This window comes from Carassius gibelio, chromosome B9 (assembly GCF_023724105.1).
Source record: "Carassius gibelio isolate Cgi1373 ecotype wild population from Czech Republic chromosome B9, carGib1.2-hapl.c, whole genome shotgun sequence".
NCBI lineage: Eukaryota > Metazoa > Chordata > Actinopteri > Cypriniformes > Cyprinidae > Carassius > Carassius gibelio.
In genome coordinates this window covers 16042181-16058310 of record NC_068404.1, presented here as the reverse complement: position 1 = coordinate 16058310, position 16130 = coordinate 16042181, and the positions used below count along the sequence as shown (strand labels likewise).

The 16130-nt window shown below is 45.7% G+C and overlaps 4 protein-coding genes across 6 annotated transcripts in view; all 4 read right to left on the bottom strand.

Annotated features, from left to right (window-relative positions):
- The window catches only part of LOC127965271 (collagen alpha-3(VI) chain-like), a 34208-nt gene extending 32504 nt beyond the window's left edge, over positions 1 to 1704 (bottom strand). Inside the window, exon 1 of one of the 2 annotated variants that reach the window (XM_052566007.1) lies at positions 1089 to 1704. In XM_052566007.1, the coding sequence (XP_052421967.1) occupies positions 1089 to 1611 (523 nt within the window). In that variant the 5' untranslated portion in view covers positions 1612 to 1704. The remainder of the gene's footprint in view (positions 1 to 1088) is intronic. The other variant, XM_052566004.1, reaches the window with a different exon arrangement.
- The window catches only part of col6a3 (collagen, type VI, alpha 3), a 137830-nt gene that overhangs the window by 102952 nt on the left and 18748 nt on the right, over positions 1 to 16130 (bottom strand). The window lies entirely within an intron of this gene.
- Positions 3748 to 5130, bottom strand: LOC127965275 (collagen alpha-3(VI) chain-like). The gene is made up of 2 exons (XM_052566019.1): positions 4608 to 5130; positions 3748 to 4452 (listed from the first exon to the last, which is right to left on the bottom strand). The coding sequence occupies exons 1-2, from the start codon at positions 5128 to 5130 to the stop codon at positions 3767 to 3769; spliced, it is 1209 nt and encodes a 402-aa protein (XP_052421979.1). The 3' UTR covers positions 3748 to 3766.
- LOC127965279 (collagen alpha-3(VI) chain-like) lies at positions 12822 to 14491 on the bottom strand. Its single transcript, XM_052566022.1, has one exon. The coding sequence runs from the start codon at positions 13979 to 13981 to the stop codon at positions 13334 to 13336; it is 648 nt and encodes a 215-aa protein (XP_052421982.1). The 5' UTR covers positions 13982 to 14491; the 3' UTR covers positions 12822 to 13333.

Sequence of the window (16130 nt, the reverse complement as noted above, 5' to 3'; positions counted from 1 at the left end):
GGCCAAATGTTAGTCCCATCTGCTAAAATAATACCTCGTTTTGGTCAGAGTAAATCTGCCTAAATTTAATGAATGCGAAGCATTGAAATAAGGTCTAAATTTAAAGGTTATATTGGTCAAAAGAGAAAAACTTGGCCTAAAGCAAGCTAACGAGTGAATGAACAAACACTTTAAAATGTATCAGTGACTAGAGTTCAAGCCCTTGGCTTTTTAGCCTAATTTCCCACGGCTCTGCTCACATGCAGTGCTAACTTAAACTGTTCAGGGTCAACTGCACGCTTTGCAAAGAGGAGCTCAGAGTACTGTTTTCTAGAGGCATGCTGGAATCTGTCTTACCCGGCATAGTAGCTGTCACCGGCTTGACTTGACCAAGCACATTGTTGAGGGAGCTGATAAACTGCTGTTGGACACTGGGAAGGTCAGAGAATTCATTGATGGACTGTGCATAGGTAGGATCATTGGCAATTCTCTGCACCTCTCTGCTGGAATTTCTGGTGCCGACACCAAAAATCAAGATCCCGCCCTGTTTCAAGGCGGAGGCAGGTATATCTATGTTATCGCTTGACCGTCCTCCACTGAGGAGGATTAGAATCTGAGGGACACCCGCTTGCTTTCTACTCCCCGCAGAGGCGGTGAAGACATTGTCCCTCACGTACTGGAGAGCTGCCCCAGTGTTGAGGGGTCTCCCTCCTCTATGCCTCAGACCTCTGACAGAGTTCAAGATCTCCCCCTTTGTTGTGTAGGTATTCAGATAGATATTGACCTCTGCGTCTCTACTGTACTGCACCACGGCAACACGGTCTCTGTTTGCATCTATGCTGAATTGCTCCACTAATCTTTGCACGAAGTCACGCATCGCCGGGAAAGTATTTCTAGTGCCATCTGATGCGTCCAGCAGGAACACTACGTCCTTTCTGGGTATGGCGTCATCAGCTAGGAAAAGAAAACAGCATCATTAACACCAGGACATTTCAAAACATCTTTAGAACATCACGTTAGTTCACTACTCCTTTGACTATCTAAGCTGCGAGTAATCAACAAGGCACAGCCTGTCCGAAAGCACTTGTGAAGTTCTGCCATGCACATACCGGTCAGAGTCGGAGAAGTCGGAGTGACAGGCATTGCAACATCCTGGACAGAGGCCAGCAGCTGCTCTTGGACTTTTGGAAGCTCACTGAAGTCGGACACGGTCAGAGCGTAATTGGGGTCGGATGAAATTCTCTGCAATTCTCTGCTATCAGAGCCCCTCGATCCTATTCCAAAGGTCGAAACGCCAAGCTCTTTCAGAGAGGAGGCTGCTGCATCGACACTGTCAGATGACCTTCCCCCGCTAAACAAAACCAGTATCTGCGGCACACCCTCCAGCCGCCTGCTGCCAGAGGTGGCAGTAAAGACACTGTCTCTGACGTACTGGAGAGCTGCCCCCATGTTGAGGGGTCTGCCTCCTTTGTGTCTCAGGCCTCTGACACGGTCAAGAACCTCTTCCTTTGTCGTGTAGCTGTTCAGATAGAAATGGACCTCAGCGTCTCCACTGTACTGGACCACAGAAACGCGGTCTCTGTTGGCCTCTATGTTGAATTTCTCCACTACTCTTTGCACGAAGTCACGCATAGCTGGGAAAGAATTCCTAGTGCCATCTGAACCGTCCAGAAGAAAGACTACGTCCCTTCTGGGTGTGGTGTAAACAGCTAGGAGGGGGGAAACAGCATCATTAACGGCAATAAATATCAATAACGTTCATTAAACTTCAGAATGTCATATCAGTTCACCCCCTCAATAACAGTCCAAGCTCTGGCTAACATTCCCACTGCTCACAAATTTTTATATAAAGAAAACAAAGGGGAAAGAAAAAAGGGAGGGCATGAAGTAGGAAGGCGAGACACAGTGTACTATGACATTCTGCCATGCACATACCGGTGACAGCTGGTGATGTTGGAGTGATGGGAATTGCAACAGCCTTGACAGAGGCTAGCAGCTGCTCTTGGACTTTCGGAAGCTCACTGAAGTCGGACACGGTCAGGGCATAATTGGGGTCGGATGAAATTCTCTGCAATTCTCTGCTATCAGAGCCCCTCGATCCTATTCCAAAGGTCAAAACTCCAAGCTCTTTCAGAGAGGAGGCTGCTGCGTCAACACTGTCAGATGACCTTCCCCCACTAAGCAAAACCAGTATCTGCGGCACACCATCCAGTCTCCTGCTGCCAGAGGTGGCAGTAAAGACATTGTCTCTGACGTACTGGAGACCGGCCCCCGTGTAGAGGGGTCTGCCTCCTTTGTGCCTCAGACCTCTGACACTGTCAAGAATGTCTTCCTTTGTCGTGTACGTGTTAAGATAGAAATGGACCTCTGTGTCTCCACTGTACTGGACCACAGAAACGCGGTCTCTGTTCTCATCTATGTCCAATCTCTCCACCATTCTTTGCACAAACTCTTTCATTGCTGGGAACCCATTCCTAGTGCCATCCGATCCATCCAGCAGGAAGACAACATCTCTCCTCTGCCTACGGCCCTCAGCTAAGAAATAACAGTCACGGGTAAGATGGGGGACATTGTAAGGAAAAAAATAACGGAATAGGGGAAAACAGCGTATTGCATTACATAGTAGATGCTTTGCCATTAATCGTGCTTTCTGTGTTTTTTGATATCATCTCACCTCCCGCAAAGATTTACGACTCAGGAAGAAATCATTTTCCTTCTCTAACTAACTAGAACTACAGGTAAAGCACAACTCACTACAACATTAAAAAATGTGAGGAAGTAGAAGAAGCATGTTTATTTATTTCTTACCTATCGTCGTGGTAGTGGTAGACGTGACCTCTACAAATACTGTGTCAATGTTGCTGAACAGCTGCTGTTGGACACTTGGAAGGTCAGCAAAATCACTTACTGAGAGTGCATAACTAGGCTCATGGGAGATCCTCTGGAGTTCGCTGCTGTCTGAGCTCCTTGACCCTATCCCAAAGATAAGCACTCCCAGCTCCTTCAGGGATGAGGCCGGTGTATCAACATTATCAAATGACCTTCCACCACTCAGCAGAATCAGTAACTGGGGCACACCTTCTACACGTCTGCTTCCAGAGGAGGCAGTGAATATATTGTCCCTCACGTACTGCAAAGCTGCCCCTGTGTTGAGGGGTCTCCCTCCTTTGTGCCTCAGACCCCTGACTGTGTCAAGAATGTCCTCCTTTCTTGAGTATGTGTTAAGATAGAAATGGGCCTCTGGATCTCTGCTGTACTGGACCACGGACACGCGGTCTCTGTTCTCAGACACATTCAGTCTCCCCACCATCCTTTCAACAAAGTCGCGCATCGCAGGGAAAGAGCTCCTAGTGCCATCCGAACCATCCAGCAGGAACACCACATCCCTCTTTCGCTGAGCTAAGGATAATGAAATGGAACACAGAGTCACGTGAGCACTTGGCATCTGATATTTTCTGTAGGTGTATGCATGCTCTAGCTGGCAACAGCAAATGGGAAGAGACTCTCCCGCCCTTTAAGCTATTTTACAACCAATCCGATGGCCAAATGTTAGTCCCATCTGCTAAAATAATACCTCGTTTTGGTCAGAGTAAATCTGCCTAAATTTAATGAATGCGAAGCATTGAAATAAGGTCTAAATTTAAAGGTCATATTGGTCAAAAGAGAAAAACTTGGCCTAAAGCAAGCTAACGAGTGAATGAACAAACACTTTAAAATGTATCAGTGACTAGAGTTCAAGCCCTTGGCCTTTTAGCCTAATTTCCCACGGCTCTGCTCACATGCAGTGCTAACTTAAACTGTTCAGGGTCAACTGCACGCTTTGCAAAGAGGAGCTCAGAGTACTGTTTTCTAGAGGCATGCGGGAATCTGTCTTACCCGGCACAGTAGCTGTCACCGGCTTGACTTGACCAAGCACATTGTTGAGGGAGCTGATAAACTGCTGTTGGACACTGGGAAGGTCAGAGAATTCATTGATGGACTGTGCATAGGTAGGATCATTGGCAATTCTCTGCACCTCTCTGCTGGAATTTCTGGTGCCGACACCAAAAATCAAGATCCCGCCCTGTTTCAAGGCGGAGGCAGGTATATCTATGTTATCGCTTGACCGTCCTCCACTGAGGAGGATGAGAATCTGAGGGACACCCGCTTGCTTTCTACTCCCCGCAGAGGCGGTGAAGACATTGTCCCTCACGTACTGGAGAGCTGCCCCAGTGTTGAGGGGTCTCCCTCCTCTATGCCTCAGACCTCTGACAGAGTTCAAGATCTCCCCCTTTGTTGTGTAGGTATTCAGATAGAAATTGACCTCTGCGTCTCTACTGTACTGCACCACGGCAACACGGTCTCTGTTTGCATCTATGCTGAATTGCTCCACTAATCTTTGCACGAAGTTACGCATCGCCGGGAAAGTATTTCTAGTGCCATCTGATGCGTCCAGCAGGAACACTACGTCCTTTCTGGGTATGGCGTCATCAGCTAGGAAAAGAAAACAGCATCATTAACACCAGGACATTTCAAAACATCTTTAGAACATCACGTTAGTTCACTACTCCTTTGACTATCTAAGCTGCGAGTAATCAACAAGGCACAGCCTGTCCGAAAGCACTTGTGAAGTTCTGCCATGCACATACCGGTCAGAGTCGGAGAAGTCGGAGTGACAGGCATTGCAACATCCTGGACAGAGGCCAGCAGCTGCTCTTGGACTTTTGGAAGCTCACTGAAGTCGGACACGGTCAGAGCGTAATTGGGGTCGGATGAAATTCTCTGCAATTCTCTGCTATCAGAGCCCCTCGATCCTATTCCAAAGGTCGAAACGCCAAGCTCTTTCAGAGAGGAGGCTGCTGCATCGACACTGTCAGATGACCTTCCCCCGCTAAACAAAACCAGTATCTGCGGCACACCCTCCAGCCGCCTGCTGCCAGAGGTGGCAGTAAAGACACTGTCTCTGACGTACTGGAGAGCTGCCCCCATGTTGAGGGGTCTGCCTCCTTTGTGTCTCAGGCCTCTGACACGGTCAAGAACCTCTTCCTTTGTCGTGTAGCTGTTCAGATAGAAATGGACCTCAGCGTCTCTACTGTACTGCACCACAGAAACTCGGTCTCTGTTGGCCTCTATGTTGAATTTCTCCACTACTCTTTGCACGAAGTCACGCATAGCTGGGAAAGAATTCCTAGTGCCATCTGAACCATCCAGAAGAAAGACTACGTCCCTTCTGGGTGTGGTGTAAACAGCTAGGAGGGGGGAAACAGCATCATTAACGGCAAGAAATATCAATAACGTTCATTAAACTTCAGAATGTCATATCAGTTCACCCCCTCAATAACAGTCCAAGCTCTGGCTAACATTCCCACTGCTCACAAATTTTTATATAAAGAAAACAAAGGGGAAAGAAAAAAGGGAGGGCATGAAGTAGGAAGGCGAGACACAGTGTACTATGACGTTCTGCCATGCACATACCGGTGACAGCTGGTGATGTTGGAGTGATGGGAATTGCAACAGCCTTGACAGAGGCTAGCAGCTGCTCTTGGACTTTCGGAAGCTCACTGAAGTCGGACACGGTCAGGGCATAATTGGGGTCGGATGAAATTCTCTGCAATTCTCTGCTATCAGAGCCCCTCGATCCTATTCCAAAGGTCAAAACTCCAAGCTCTTTCAGAGAGGAGGCTGCTGCGTCAACACTGTCAGATGACCTTCCCCCACTAAGCAAAACCAGTATCTGCGGCACACCATCCAGTCTCCTGCTGCCAGAGGTGGCAGTAAAGACATTGTCTCTGACGTACTGGAGACCGGCCCCCGTGTAGAGGGGTCTGCCTCCTTTGTGCCTCAGACCTCTGACACTGTCAAGAATGTCTTCCTTTGTCGTGTACGTGTTAAGATAGAAATGGACCTCTGTGTCTCCACTGTACTGGACCACAGAAACGCGGTCTCTGTTCTCATCTATGTCCAATCTCTCCACCATTCTTTGCACAAACTCTTTCATTGCTGGGAACCCATTCCTAGTGCCATCCGATCCATCCAGCAGGAAGACAACATCTCTCCTCTGCCTACGGCCCTCAGCTAAGAAATAACAGTCACGGGTAAGATGGGGGACATTGTAAGGAAAAAAATAACGGAATAGGGGAAAACAGCGTATTGCATTACATAGTAGATGCTTTGCCATTAATCGTGCTTTCTGTGTTTTTTGATATCATCTCACCTCCCGCAAAGATTTACGACTCAGGAAGAAATCATTTTCCTTCTCTAACTAACTAGAACTACAGGTAAAGCACAACTCACTACAACATTAAAAAATGTGAGGAAGTAGAAGAAGCATGTTTATTTATTTCTTACCTATCGTCGTGGTAGTGGTAGACGTGACCTCTACAAATACTGTGTCAATGTTGCTGAACAGCTGCTGTTGGACACTTGGAAGGTCAGCAAAATCACTTACTGAGAGTGCATAACTAGGCTCATGGGAGATCCTCTGGAGTTCGCTGCTGTCTGAGCTCCTTGACCCTATCCCAAAGATAAGCACTCCCAGCTCCTTCAGGGATGAGGCCGGTGTATCAACATTATCAAATGACCTTCCACCACTCAGCAGAATCAGTAACTGGGGCACACCTTCTACACGTCTGCTTCCAGAGGAGGCAGTGAATATATTGTCCCTCACGTACTGCAAAGCTGCCCCTGTGTTGAGGGGTCTCCCTCCTTTGTGCCTCAGACCCCTGACTGTGTCAAGAATGTCCTCCTTTCTTGAGTATGTGTTAAGATAGAAATGGGCCTCTGGATCTCTGCTGTACTGGACCACGGACACGCGGTCTCTGTTCTCAGACACATTCAGTCTCCCCACCATCCTTTCAACAAAGTCGCGCATCGCAGGGAAAGAGCTCCTAGTGCCATCCGAACCATCCAGCAGGAACACCACATCCCTCTTTCGCTCAGCTAAGGATAATGAAATGGAACACAGAGTCACGTGAGCACTTGGCATCTGATATTTTCTGTAGGTGTATGCATGCTCTAGCTGGCAACAGCAAATGGGAAGAGACTCTCCCGCCCTTTAAGCTATTTTACAACCAATCCGATGGCCAAATGTTAGTCCCATCTGCTAAAATAATACCTCGTTTTGGTCAGAGTAAATCTGCCTAAATTTAATGAATGCGAAGCATTGAAATAAGGTCTAAATTTAAAGGTTATATTGGTCAAAAGAGAAAAACTTGGCCTAAAGCAAGCTAACGAGTGAATGAACAAACACTTTAAAATGTATCAGTGACTAGAGTTCAAGCCCTTGGCTTTTTAGCCTAATTTCCCACGGCTCTGCTCACATGCAGTGCTAACTTAAACTGTTCAGGGTCAACTGCACGCTTTGCAAAGAGGAGCTCAGAGTACTGTTTTCTAGAGGCATGCTGGAATCTGTCTTACCCGGCATAGTAGCTGTCACCGGCTTGACTTGACCAAGCACATTGTTGAGGGAGCTGATAAACTGCTGTTGGACACTGGGAAGGTCAGAGAATTCATTGATGGACTGTGCATAGGTAGGATCATTGGCAATTCTCTGCACCTCTCTGCTGGAATTTCTGGTGCCGACACCAAAAATCAAGATCCCGCCCTGTTTCAAGGCGGAGGCAGGTATATCTATGTTATCGCTTGACCGTCCTCCACTGAGGAGGATTAGAATCTGAGGGACACCCGCTTGCTTTCTACTCCCCGCAGAGGCGGTGAAGACATTGTCCCTCACGTACTGGAGAGCTGCCCCAGTGTTGAGGGGTCTCCCTCCTCTATGCCTCAGACCTCTGACAGAGTTCAAGATCTCCCCCTTTGTTGTGTAGGTATTCAGATAGATATTGACCTCTGCGTCTCTACTGTACTGTACCACGGCAACACGGTCTCTGTTTGCATCTATGCTGAATTGCTCCACTAATCTTTGCACGAAGTCACGCATCGCCGGGAAAGTATTTCTAGTGCCATCTGATGCGTCCAGCAGGAACACTACGTCCTTTCTGGGTATGGCGTCATCAGCTAGGAAAAGAAAACAGCATCATTAACACCAGGACATTTCAAAACATCTTTAGAACATCACGTTAGTTCACTACTCCTTTGACTATCTAAGCTGCGAGTAATCAACAAGGCACAGCCTGTCCGAAAGCACTTGTGAAGTTCTGCCATGCACATACCGGTCAGAGTCGGAGAAGTCGGAGTGACAGGCATTGCAACATCCTGGACAGAGGCCAGCAGCTGCTCTTGGACTTTTGGAAGCTCACTGAAGTCGGACACGGTCAGAGCGTAATTGGGGTCGGATGAAATTCTCTGCAATTCTCTGCTATCAGAGCCCCTCGATCCTATTCCAAAGGTCGAAACGCCAAGCTCTTTCAGAGAGGAGGCTGCTGCATCGACACTGTCAGATGACCTTCCCCCGCTAAACAAAACCAGTATCTGCGGCACACCCTCCAGCCGCCTGCTGCCAGAGGTGGCAGTAAAGACACTGTCTCTGACGTACTGGAGAGCTGCCCCCATGTTGAGGGGTCTGCCTCCTTTGTGTCTCAGGCCTCTGACACGGTCAAGAACCTCTTCCTTTGTCGTGTAGCTGTTCAGATAGAAATGGACCTCAGCGTCTCCACTGTACTGGACCACAGAAACGCGGTCTCTGTTGGCCTCTATGTTGAATTTCTCCACTACTCTTTGCACGAAGTCACGCATAGCTGGGAAAGAATTCCTAGTGCCATCTGAACCGTCCAGAAGAAAGACTACGTCCCTTCTGGGTGTGGTGTAAACAGCTAGGAGGGGGGAAACAGCATCATTAACGGCAATAAATATCAATAACGTTCATTAAACTTCAGAATGTCATATCAGTTCACCCCCTCAATAACAGTCCAAGCTCTGGCTAACATTCCCACTGCTCACAAATTTTTATATAAAGAAAACAAAGGGGAAAGAAAAAAGGGAGGGCATGAAGTAGGAAGGCGAGACACAGTGTACTATGACGTTCTGCCATGCACATACCGGTGACAGCTGGTGATGTTGGAGTGATGGGAATTGCAACAGCCTTGACAGAGGCTAGCAGCTGCTCTTGGACTTTCGGAAGCTCACTGAAGTCGGACACGGTCAGGGCATAATTGGGGTCGGATGAAATTCTCTGCAATTCTCTGCTATCAGAGCCCCTCGATCCTATTCCAAAGGTCAAAACTCCAAGCTCTTTCAGAGAGGAGGCTGCTGCGTCAACACTGTCAGATGACCTTCCCCCACTAAGCAAAACCAGTATCTGCGGCACACCATCCAGTCTCCTGCTGCCAGAGGTGGCAGTAAAGACATTGTCTCTGACGTACTGGAGACCGGCCCCCGTGTAGAGGGGTCTGCCTCCTTTGTGCCTCAGACCTCTGACACTGTCAAGAATGTCTTCCTTTGTCGTGTACGTGTTAAGATAGAAATGGACCTCTGTGTCTCCACTGTACTGGACCACAGAAACGCGGTCTCTGTTCTCATCTATGTCCAATCTCTCCACCATTCTTTGCACAAACTCTTTCATTGCTGGGAACCCATTCCTAGTGCCATCCGATCCATCCAGCAGGAAGACAACATCTCTCCTCTGCCTACGGCCCTCAGCTAAGAAATAACAGTCACGGGTAAGATGGGGGACATTGTAAGGAAAAAAATAACGGAATAGGGGAAAACAGCGTATTGCATTACATAGTAGATGCTTTGCCATTAATCGTGCTTTCTGTGTTTTTTGATATCATCTCACCTCCCGCAAAGATTTACGACTCAGGAAGAAATCATTTTCCTTCTCTAACTAACTAGAACTACAGGTAAAGCACAACTCACTACAACATTAAAAAATGTGAGGAAGTAGAAGAAGCATGTTTATTTATTTCTTACCTATCGTCGTGGTAGTGGTAGACGTGACCTCTACAAATACTGTGTCAATGTTGCTGAACAGCTGCTGTTGGACACTTGGAAGGTCAGCAAAATCACTTACTGAGAGTGCATAACTAGGCTCATGGGAGATCCTCTGGAGTTCGCTGCTGTCTGAGCTCCTTGACCCTATCCCAAAGATAAGCACTCCCAGCTCCTTCAGGGATGAGGCCGGTGTATCAACATTATCAAATGACCTTCCACCACTCAGCAGAATCAGTAACTGGGGCACACCTTCTACACGTCTGCTTCCAGAGGAGGCAGTGAATATATTGTCCCTCACGTACTGCAAAGCTGCCCCTGTGTTGAGGGGTCTCCCTCCTTTGTGCCTCAGACCCCTGACTGTGTCAAGAATGTCCTCCTTTCTTGAGTATGTGTTAAGATAGAAATGGGCCTCTGGATCTCTGCTGTACTGGACCACGGACACGCGGTCTCTGTTCTCAGACACATTCAGTCTCCCCACCATCCTTTCAACAAAGTCGCGCATCGCAGGGAAAGAGCTCCTAGTGCCATCCGAACCATCCAGCAGGAACACCACATCCCTCTTTCGCTGAGCTAAGGATAATGAAATGGAACACAGAGTCACGTGAGCACTTGGCATCTGATATTTTCTGTAGGTGTATGCATGCTCTAGCTGGCAACAGCAAATGGGAAGAGACTCTCCCGCCCTTTAAGCTATTTTACAACCAATCCGATGGCCAAATGTTAGTCCCATCTGCTAAAATAATACCTCGTTTTGGTCAGAGTAAATCTGCCTAAATTTAATGAATGCGAAGCATTGAAATAAGGTCTAAATTTAAAGGTTATATTGGTCAAAAGAGAAAAACTTGGCCTAAAGCAAGCTAACGAGTGAATGAACAAACACTTTAAAATGTATCAGTGACTAGAGTTCAAGCCCTTGGCTTTTTAGCCTAATTTCCCACGGCTCTGCTCACATGCAGTGCTAACTTAAACTGTTCAGGGTCAACTGCACGCTTTGCAAAGAGGAGCTCAGAGTACTGTTTTCTAGAGGCATGCTGGAATCTGTCTTACCCGGCATAGTAGCTGTCACCGGCTTGACTTGACCAAGCACATTGTTGAGGGAGCTGATAAACTGCTGTTGGACACTGGGAAGGTCAGAGAATTCATTGATGGACTGTGCATAGGTAGGATCATTGGCAATTCTCTGCACCTCTCTGCTGGAATTTCTGGTGCCGACACCAAAAATCAAGATCCCGCCCTGTTTCAAGGCGGAGGCAGGTATATCTATGTTATCGCTTGACCGTCCTCCACTGAGGAGGATTAGAATCTGAGGGACACCCGCTTGCTTTCTACTCCCCGCAGAGGCGGTGAAGACATTGTCCCTCACGTACTGGAGAGCTGCCCCAGTGTTGAGGGGTCTCCCTCCTCTATGCCTCAGACCTCTGACAGAGTTCAAGATCTCCCCCTTTGTTGTGTAGGTATTCAGATAGATATTGACCTCTGCGTCTCTACTGTACTGTACCACGGCAACACGGTCTCTGTTTGCATCTATGCTGAATTGCTCCACTAATCTTTGCACGAAGTCACGCATCGCCGGGAAAGTATTTCTAGTGCCATCTGATGCGTCCAGCAGGAACACTACGTCCTTTCTGGGTATGGCGTCATCAGCTAGGAAAAGAAAACAGCATCATTAACACCAGGACATTTCAAAACATCTTTAGAACATCACGTTAGTTCACTACTCCTTTGACTATCTAAGCTGCGAGTAATCAACAAGGCACAGCCTGTCCGAAAGCACTTGTGAAGTTCTGCCATGCACATACCGGTCAGAGTCGGAGAAGTCGGAGTGACAGGCATTGCAACATCCTGGACAGAGGCCAGCAGCTGCTCTTGGACTTTTGGAAGCTCACTGAAGTCGGACACGGTCAGAGCGTAATTGGGGTCGGATGAAATTCTCTGCAATTCTCTGCTATCAGAGCCCCTCGATCCTATTCCAAAGGTCGAAACGCCAAGCTCTTTCAGAGAGGAGGCTGCTGCATCGACACTGTCAGATGACCTTCCCCCGCTAAACAAAACCAGTATCTGCGGCACACCCTCCAGCCGCCTGCTGCCAGAGGTGGCAGTAAAGACACTGTCTCTGACGTACTGGAGAGCTGCCCCCATGTTGAGGGGTCTGCCTCCTTTGTGTCTCAGGCCTCTGACACGGTCAAGAACCTCTTCCTTTGTCGTGTAGCTGTTCAGATAGAAATGGACCTCAGCGTCTCCACTGTACTGGACCACAGAAACGCGGTCTCTGTTGGCCTCTATGTTGAATTTCTCCACTACTCTTTGCACGAAGTCACGCATAGCTGGGAAAGAATTCCTAGTGCCATCTGAACCGTCCAGAAGAAAGACTACGTCCCTTCTGGGTGTGGTGTAAACAGCTAGGAGGGGGGAAACAGCATCATTAACGGCAATAAATATCAATAACGTTCATTAAACTTCAGAATGTCATATCAGTTCACCCCCTCAATAACAGTCCAAGCTCTGGCTAACATTCCCACTGCTCACAAATTTTTATATAAAGAAAACAAAGGGGAAAGAAAAAAGGGAGGGCATGAAGTAGGAAGGCGAGACACAGTGTACTATGACGTTCTGCCATGCACATACCGGTGACAGCTGGTGATGTTGGAGTGATGGGAATTGCAACAGCCTTGACAGAGGCTAGCAGCTGCTCTTGGACTTTCGGAAGCTCACTGAAGTCGGACACGGTCAGGGCATAATTGGGGTCGGATGAAATTCTCTGCAATTCTCTGCTATCAGAGCCCCTCGATCCTATTCCAAAGGTCAAAACTCCAAGCTCTTTCAGAGAGGAGGCTGCTGCGTCAACACTGTCAGATGACCTTCCCCCACTAAGCAAAACCAGTATCTGCGGCACACCATCCAGTCTCCTGCTGCCAGAGGTGGCAGTAAAGACATTGTCTCTGACGTACTGGAGACCGGCCCCCGTGTAGAGGGGTCTGCCTCCTTTGTGCCTCAGACCTCTGACACTGTCAAGAATGTCTTCCTTTGTCGTGTACGTGTTAAGATAGAAATGGACCTCTGTGTCTCCACTGTACTGGACCACAGAAACGCGGTCTCTGTTCTCATCTATGTCCAATCTCTCCACCATTCTTTGCACAAACTCTTTCATTGCTGGGAACCCATTCCTAGTGCCATCCGATCCATCCAGCAGGAAGACAACATCTCTCCTCTGCCTACGGCCCTCAGCTAAGAAATAACAGTCACGGGTAAGATGGGGGACATTGTAAGGAAAAAAATAACGGAATAGGGGAAAACAGCGTATTGCATTACATAGTAGATGCTTTGCCATTAATCGTGCTTTCTGTGTTTTTTGATATCATCTCACCTCCCGCAAAGATTTACGACTCAGGAAGAAATCATTTTCCTTCTCTAACTAACTAGAACTACAGGTAAAGCACAACTCACTACAACATTAAAAGCTGTGAGGAAGTAGAAGAAGCATGTTTATTTATTTCTTACCTATCGTCGTGGTAGTGGTAGACGTGACCTCTACAAATACTGTGTCAATGTTGCTAATCAGCTGCTGTTGGACACTTGGAAGGTCAGCAAAATCACTTACTGAGAGTGCATAACTAGGCTCATGGGAGATCCTCTGGAGTTCGCTGCTGTCTGAGCTCCTTGACCCTATCCCAAAGATAAGCACTCCCAGCTCCTTCAGGGATGAGGCCGGTGTATCAACATTATCAAATGACCTTCCACCACTCAGCAGAATCAGTAACTGTGGCACACCTTCTACACGTCTGCTTCCAGAGGTGGCAACAAATATATTGTCCCTCACGTACTGCAAAGCTGCCCCTGTGTTGAGGGGTCTCCCTCCTTTGTGCCTCAGACTACTGACTGTGTCAAGAATGTCCTCCTTTCTTGAGTATGTTTTAAGATAGAAATGGGCTTCTGGATCTCTGCTGTACTGGACCACGGACACGCGGTCTTTGTTCTCAGACACATTCAGTCTGCCCACCATCCTTTCAACAAAGTCGCGCATAGCAGGGAAAGAGCTCCTAGTGCCATCTGAACCATCCAGCAGGAACACCACATCCCTCTTTCGCTCAGCTAAGGATAATGAAATCGAACACAGAATCACATGAGCACTTGGCATCTGATATTTTCTGTAGGTGTATGCATGCTCTAGCTGGCAACAGCAAATGGGAAAAGACTCTCCCGCCCTTTAAGTTATTTTACAACCAATCCGATGGCCAAATGTTAGTCCCATCTGCTAAAATAATACCTAGTTTTGGTCAGAGTAAAACTACCTAAATTTAATGAATACGAAGCCGTGAAATAAGGTCTAAATTTAAAGGTTATCTTGGTCAAAAGGCAGTACAGTTAAATTAAATAATAATCAAAATACAAAAACTTTGCCTAAAGCAAACTAACAAGTGAATGAAGAAACACTTTAAAATTTAACAGTACCTAGAGTTCAAGTCCTTGGCTTCTTATCCTAATTTCCCACTGTATGCAAGATTGAATATTAATCATATTAGCAACTAGTTCCTAGTGAAATGCATTATTGGTACTGTACTTCGGGAGAATTGTGGTCTCGCTGTTTTGTGTCATTCAGAAAATGGAGAAAGAACATTTATATTCTGCTTTTATTTCATTTCATTCAGGTCAGTCCACCCAGGGGTTTTTGTGCATTGTAACTTTGACAACTTTTATCTGCAAGAAAAATGGCATGCATCGGCTAACTTTTCTCATCATTACACTAAAATAAATTTGTGCTCAGGTCCGCTGCTGGCCAAATGGGTACCCTAAGGAGGTTTGTATTGCTGTGCCCCCTTCTTCAATTATGTTGATGGGGAAAAAAAACTACTATAGGGGTGAAAATAGAGCTTTAATCAAATAAAAAATTAAATGAATAAATTGTATTATTTACAATTACAATTGTTGCTCTCAACATTTACTTATGGCTATAACTTAATTATGACTCTTAATTTATTTTATAGTCTCAAGCATTCAGAATTCATGCAAAAGGAAATTAAGCAGTTTTACTATGATAAACCGTGGTTTATTTTTGTAAGGGTTGTGATATGCAAATTTTTTGTTGAAGAAATCATAAAGGCTGTGTCATCTGTAGCAAAAAGGTGGCCAAAAATGAAAGATTAAGTGAATATTTGAATTAAATGTTTGGCCAGTAGTCTAAACAAGGATTTGATTGTCCTGTAAGTGTAGCAGCAGCAATTACATGGCATTTGGCTCCTTTTGCAGGCATTTGTAATAACATGTACATAAATTGTTTATTTTGTATTTGCCTACATTATGTATTTTAACAGTATAATTATTAACGAATCATTATTGCCTCATTGTTTTTTATATGTAATGCATTTTAAGTCCTTTTAAAGGCTATTGATGTCTTATGTCTGTTTTTATAGCAACAACAAAAAAAAATATTACAGTATATTAATACTTCTTTGTAAATTATTATTTGAAGTAACAAAACCATTGTTAATTTGCAGTTACCATTGCTACAAGAACGATGATTTGTGTTGTTATTGTTAAAACCATGTGATTGATTTATAAATTATTTTTTAAATGATTTTTAATTTATTAGAATAAATATAAAAAATTTATAAATGAACACATTACAATTGTTTTATGACTGCAAGTCTTTCTCCTCAAATGCTATTGAGCTTCAAATTTGCATTTGAGCCCATGTTAAAAAGTAGCATATTTACATATGAATTACAGTTTATTTTAAAATATGAAACATTAAATTCAATTGTGCATTATAGCTGACACCTAGGTTAACAATTACAGTTGTTTTTATGACTGTAAGTCATTCTCCCCAAATGCTACTGACGTTAGAAATTTAAAATGACTTAAAATGCATTATATAAAAAAACAATGATGCAATAATGATTGGTTAATAATAATACTGTTAAAATACTGTATATGATGTAGGCAAATGTAAAATAAACAATTTATGCACTTTATTACAAATGCCTGCAGTGGGAGCCAAATGCCATGTAATTGCTGCTGTTACATTTACAGGACAATCAAATCCTTGTTTAGGCTACTGGCCAAACATTTAATTCATATATTCACTTAATCTTTCATTTTTGTATTACCGCCAACTTCTGCTCCGGATGGTAACACTCCTTGGCCAGTCACGCTAAAAATTATTTGATGAAATGATGGCATAGGATGAGGTCGGAGAACAGTTAATCCCAAGGAGTGAGTTGCTGTGGCCGTACCTCGACAAGTACATGACACTGACTGAGATAACAGAGAGAAAATGTGTTTTCAGA

Bases quoted from the DNA above. Each gene is read 5' to 3' on its own strand.
- LOC127965275 (XM_052566019.1), bottom strand. From the start codon at position 5,130: ATGCGTGACTTCGTGCAAAGAGTAGTGGAGAAATTCAACATAGAGGCC. The intron at 4,453-4,607 runs GTATGTGCATGG...TTCTTTTCCTAG, and splicing joins GACTTCTCCGACTCTGACCG to CTGATGACGCCATACCCAGA.
- LOC127965279 (XM_052566022.1), bottom strand. From the start codon at position 13,981: ATGCCAAGTGCTCATGTGATTCTGTGTTCGATTTCATTATCCTTAGCT.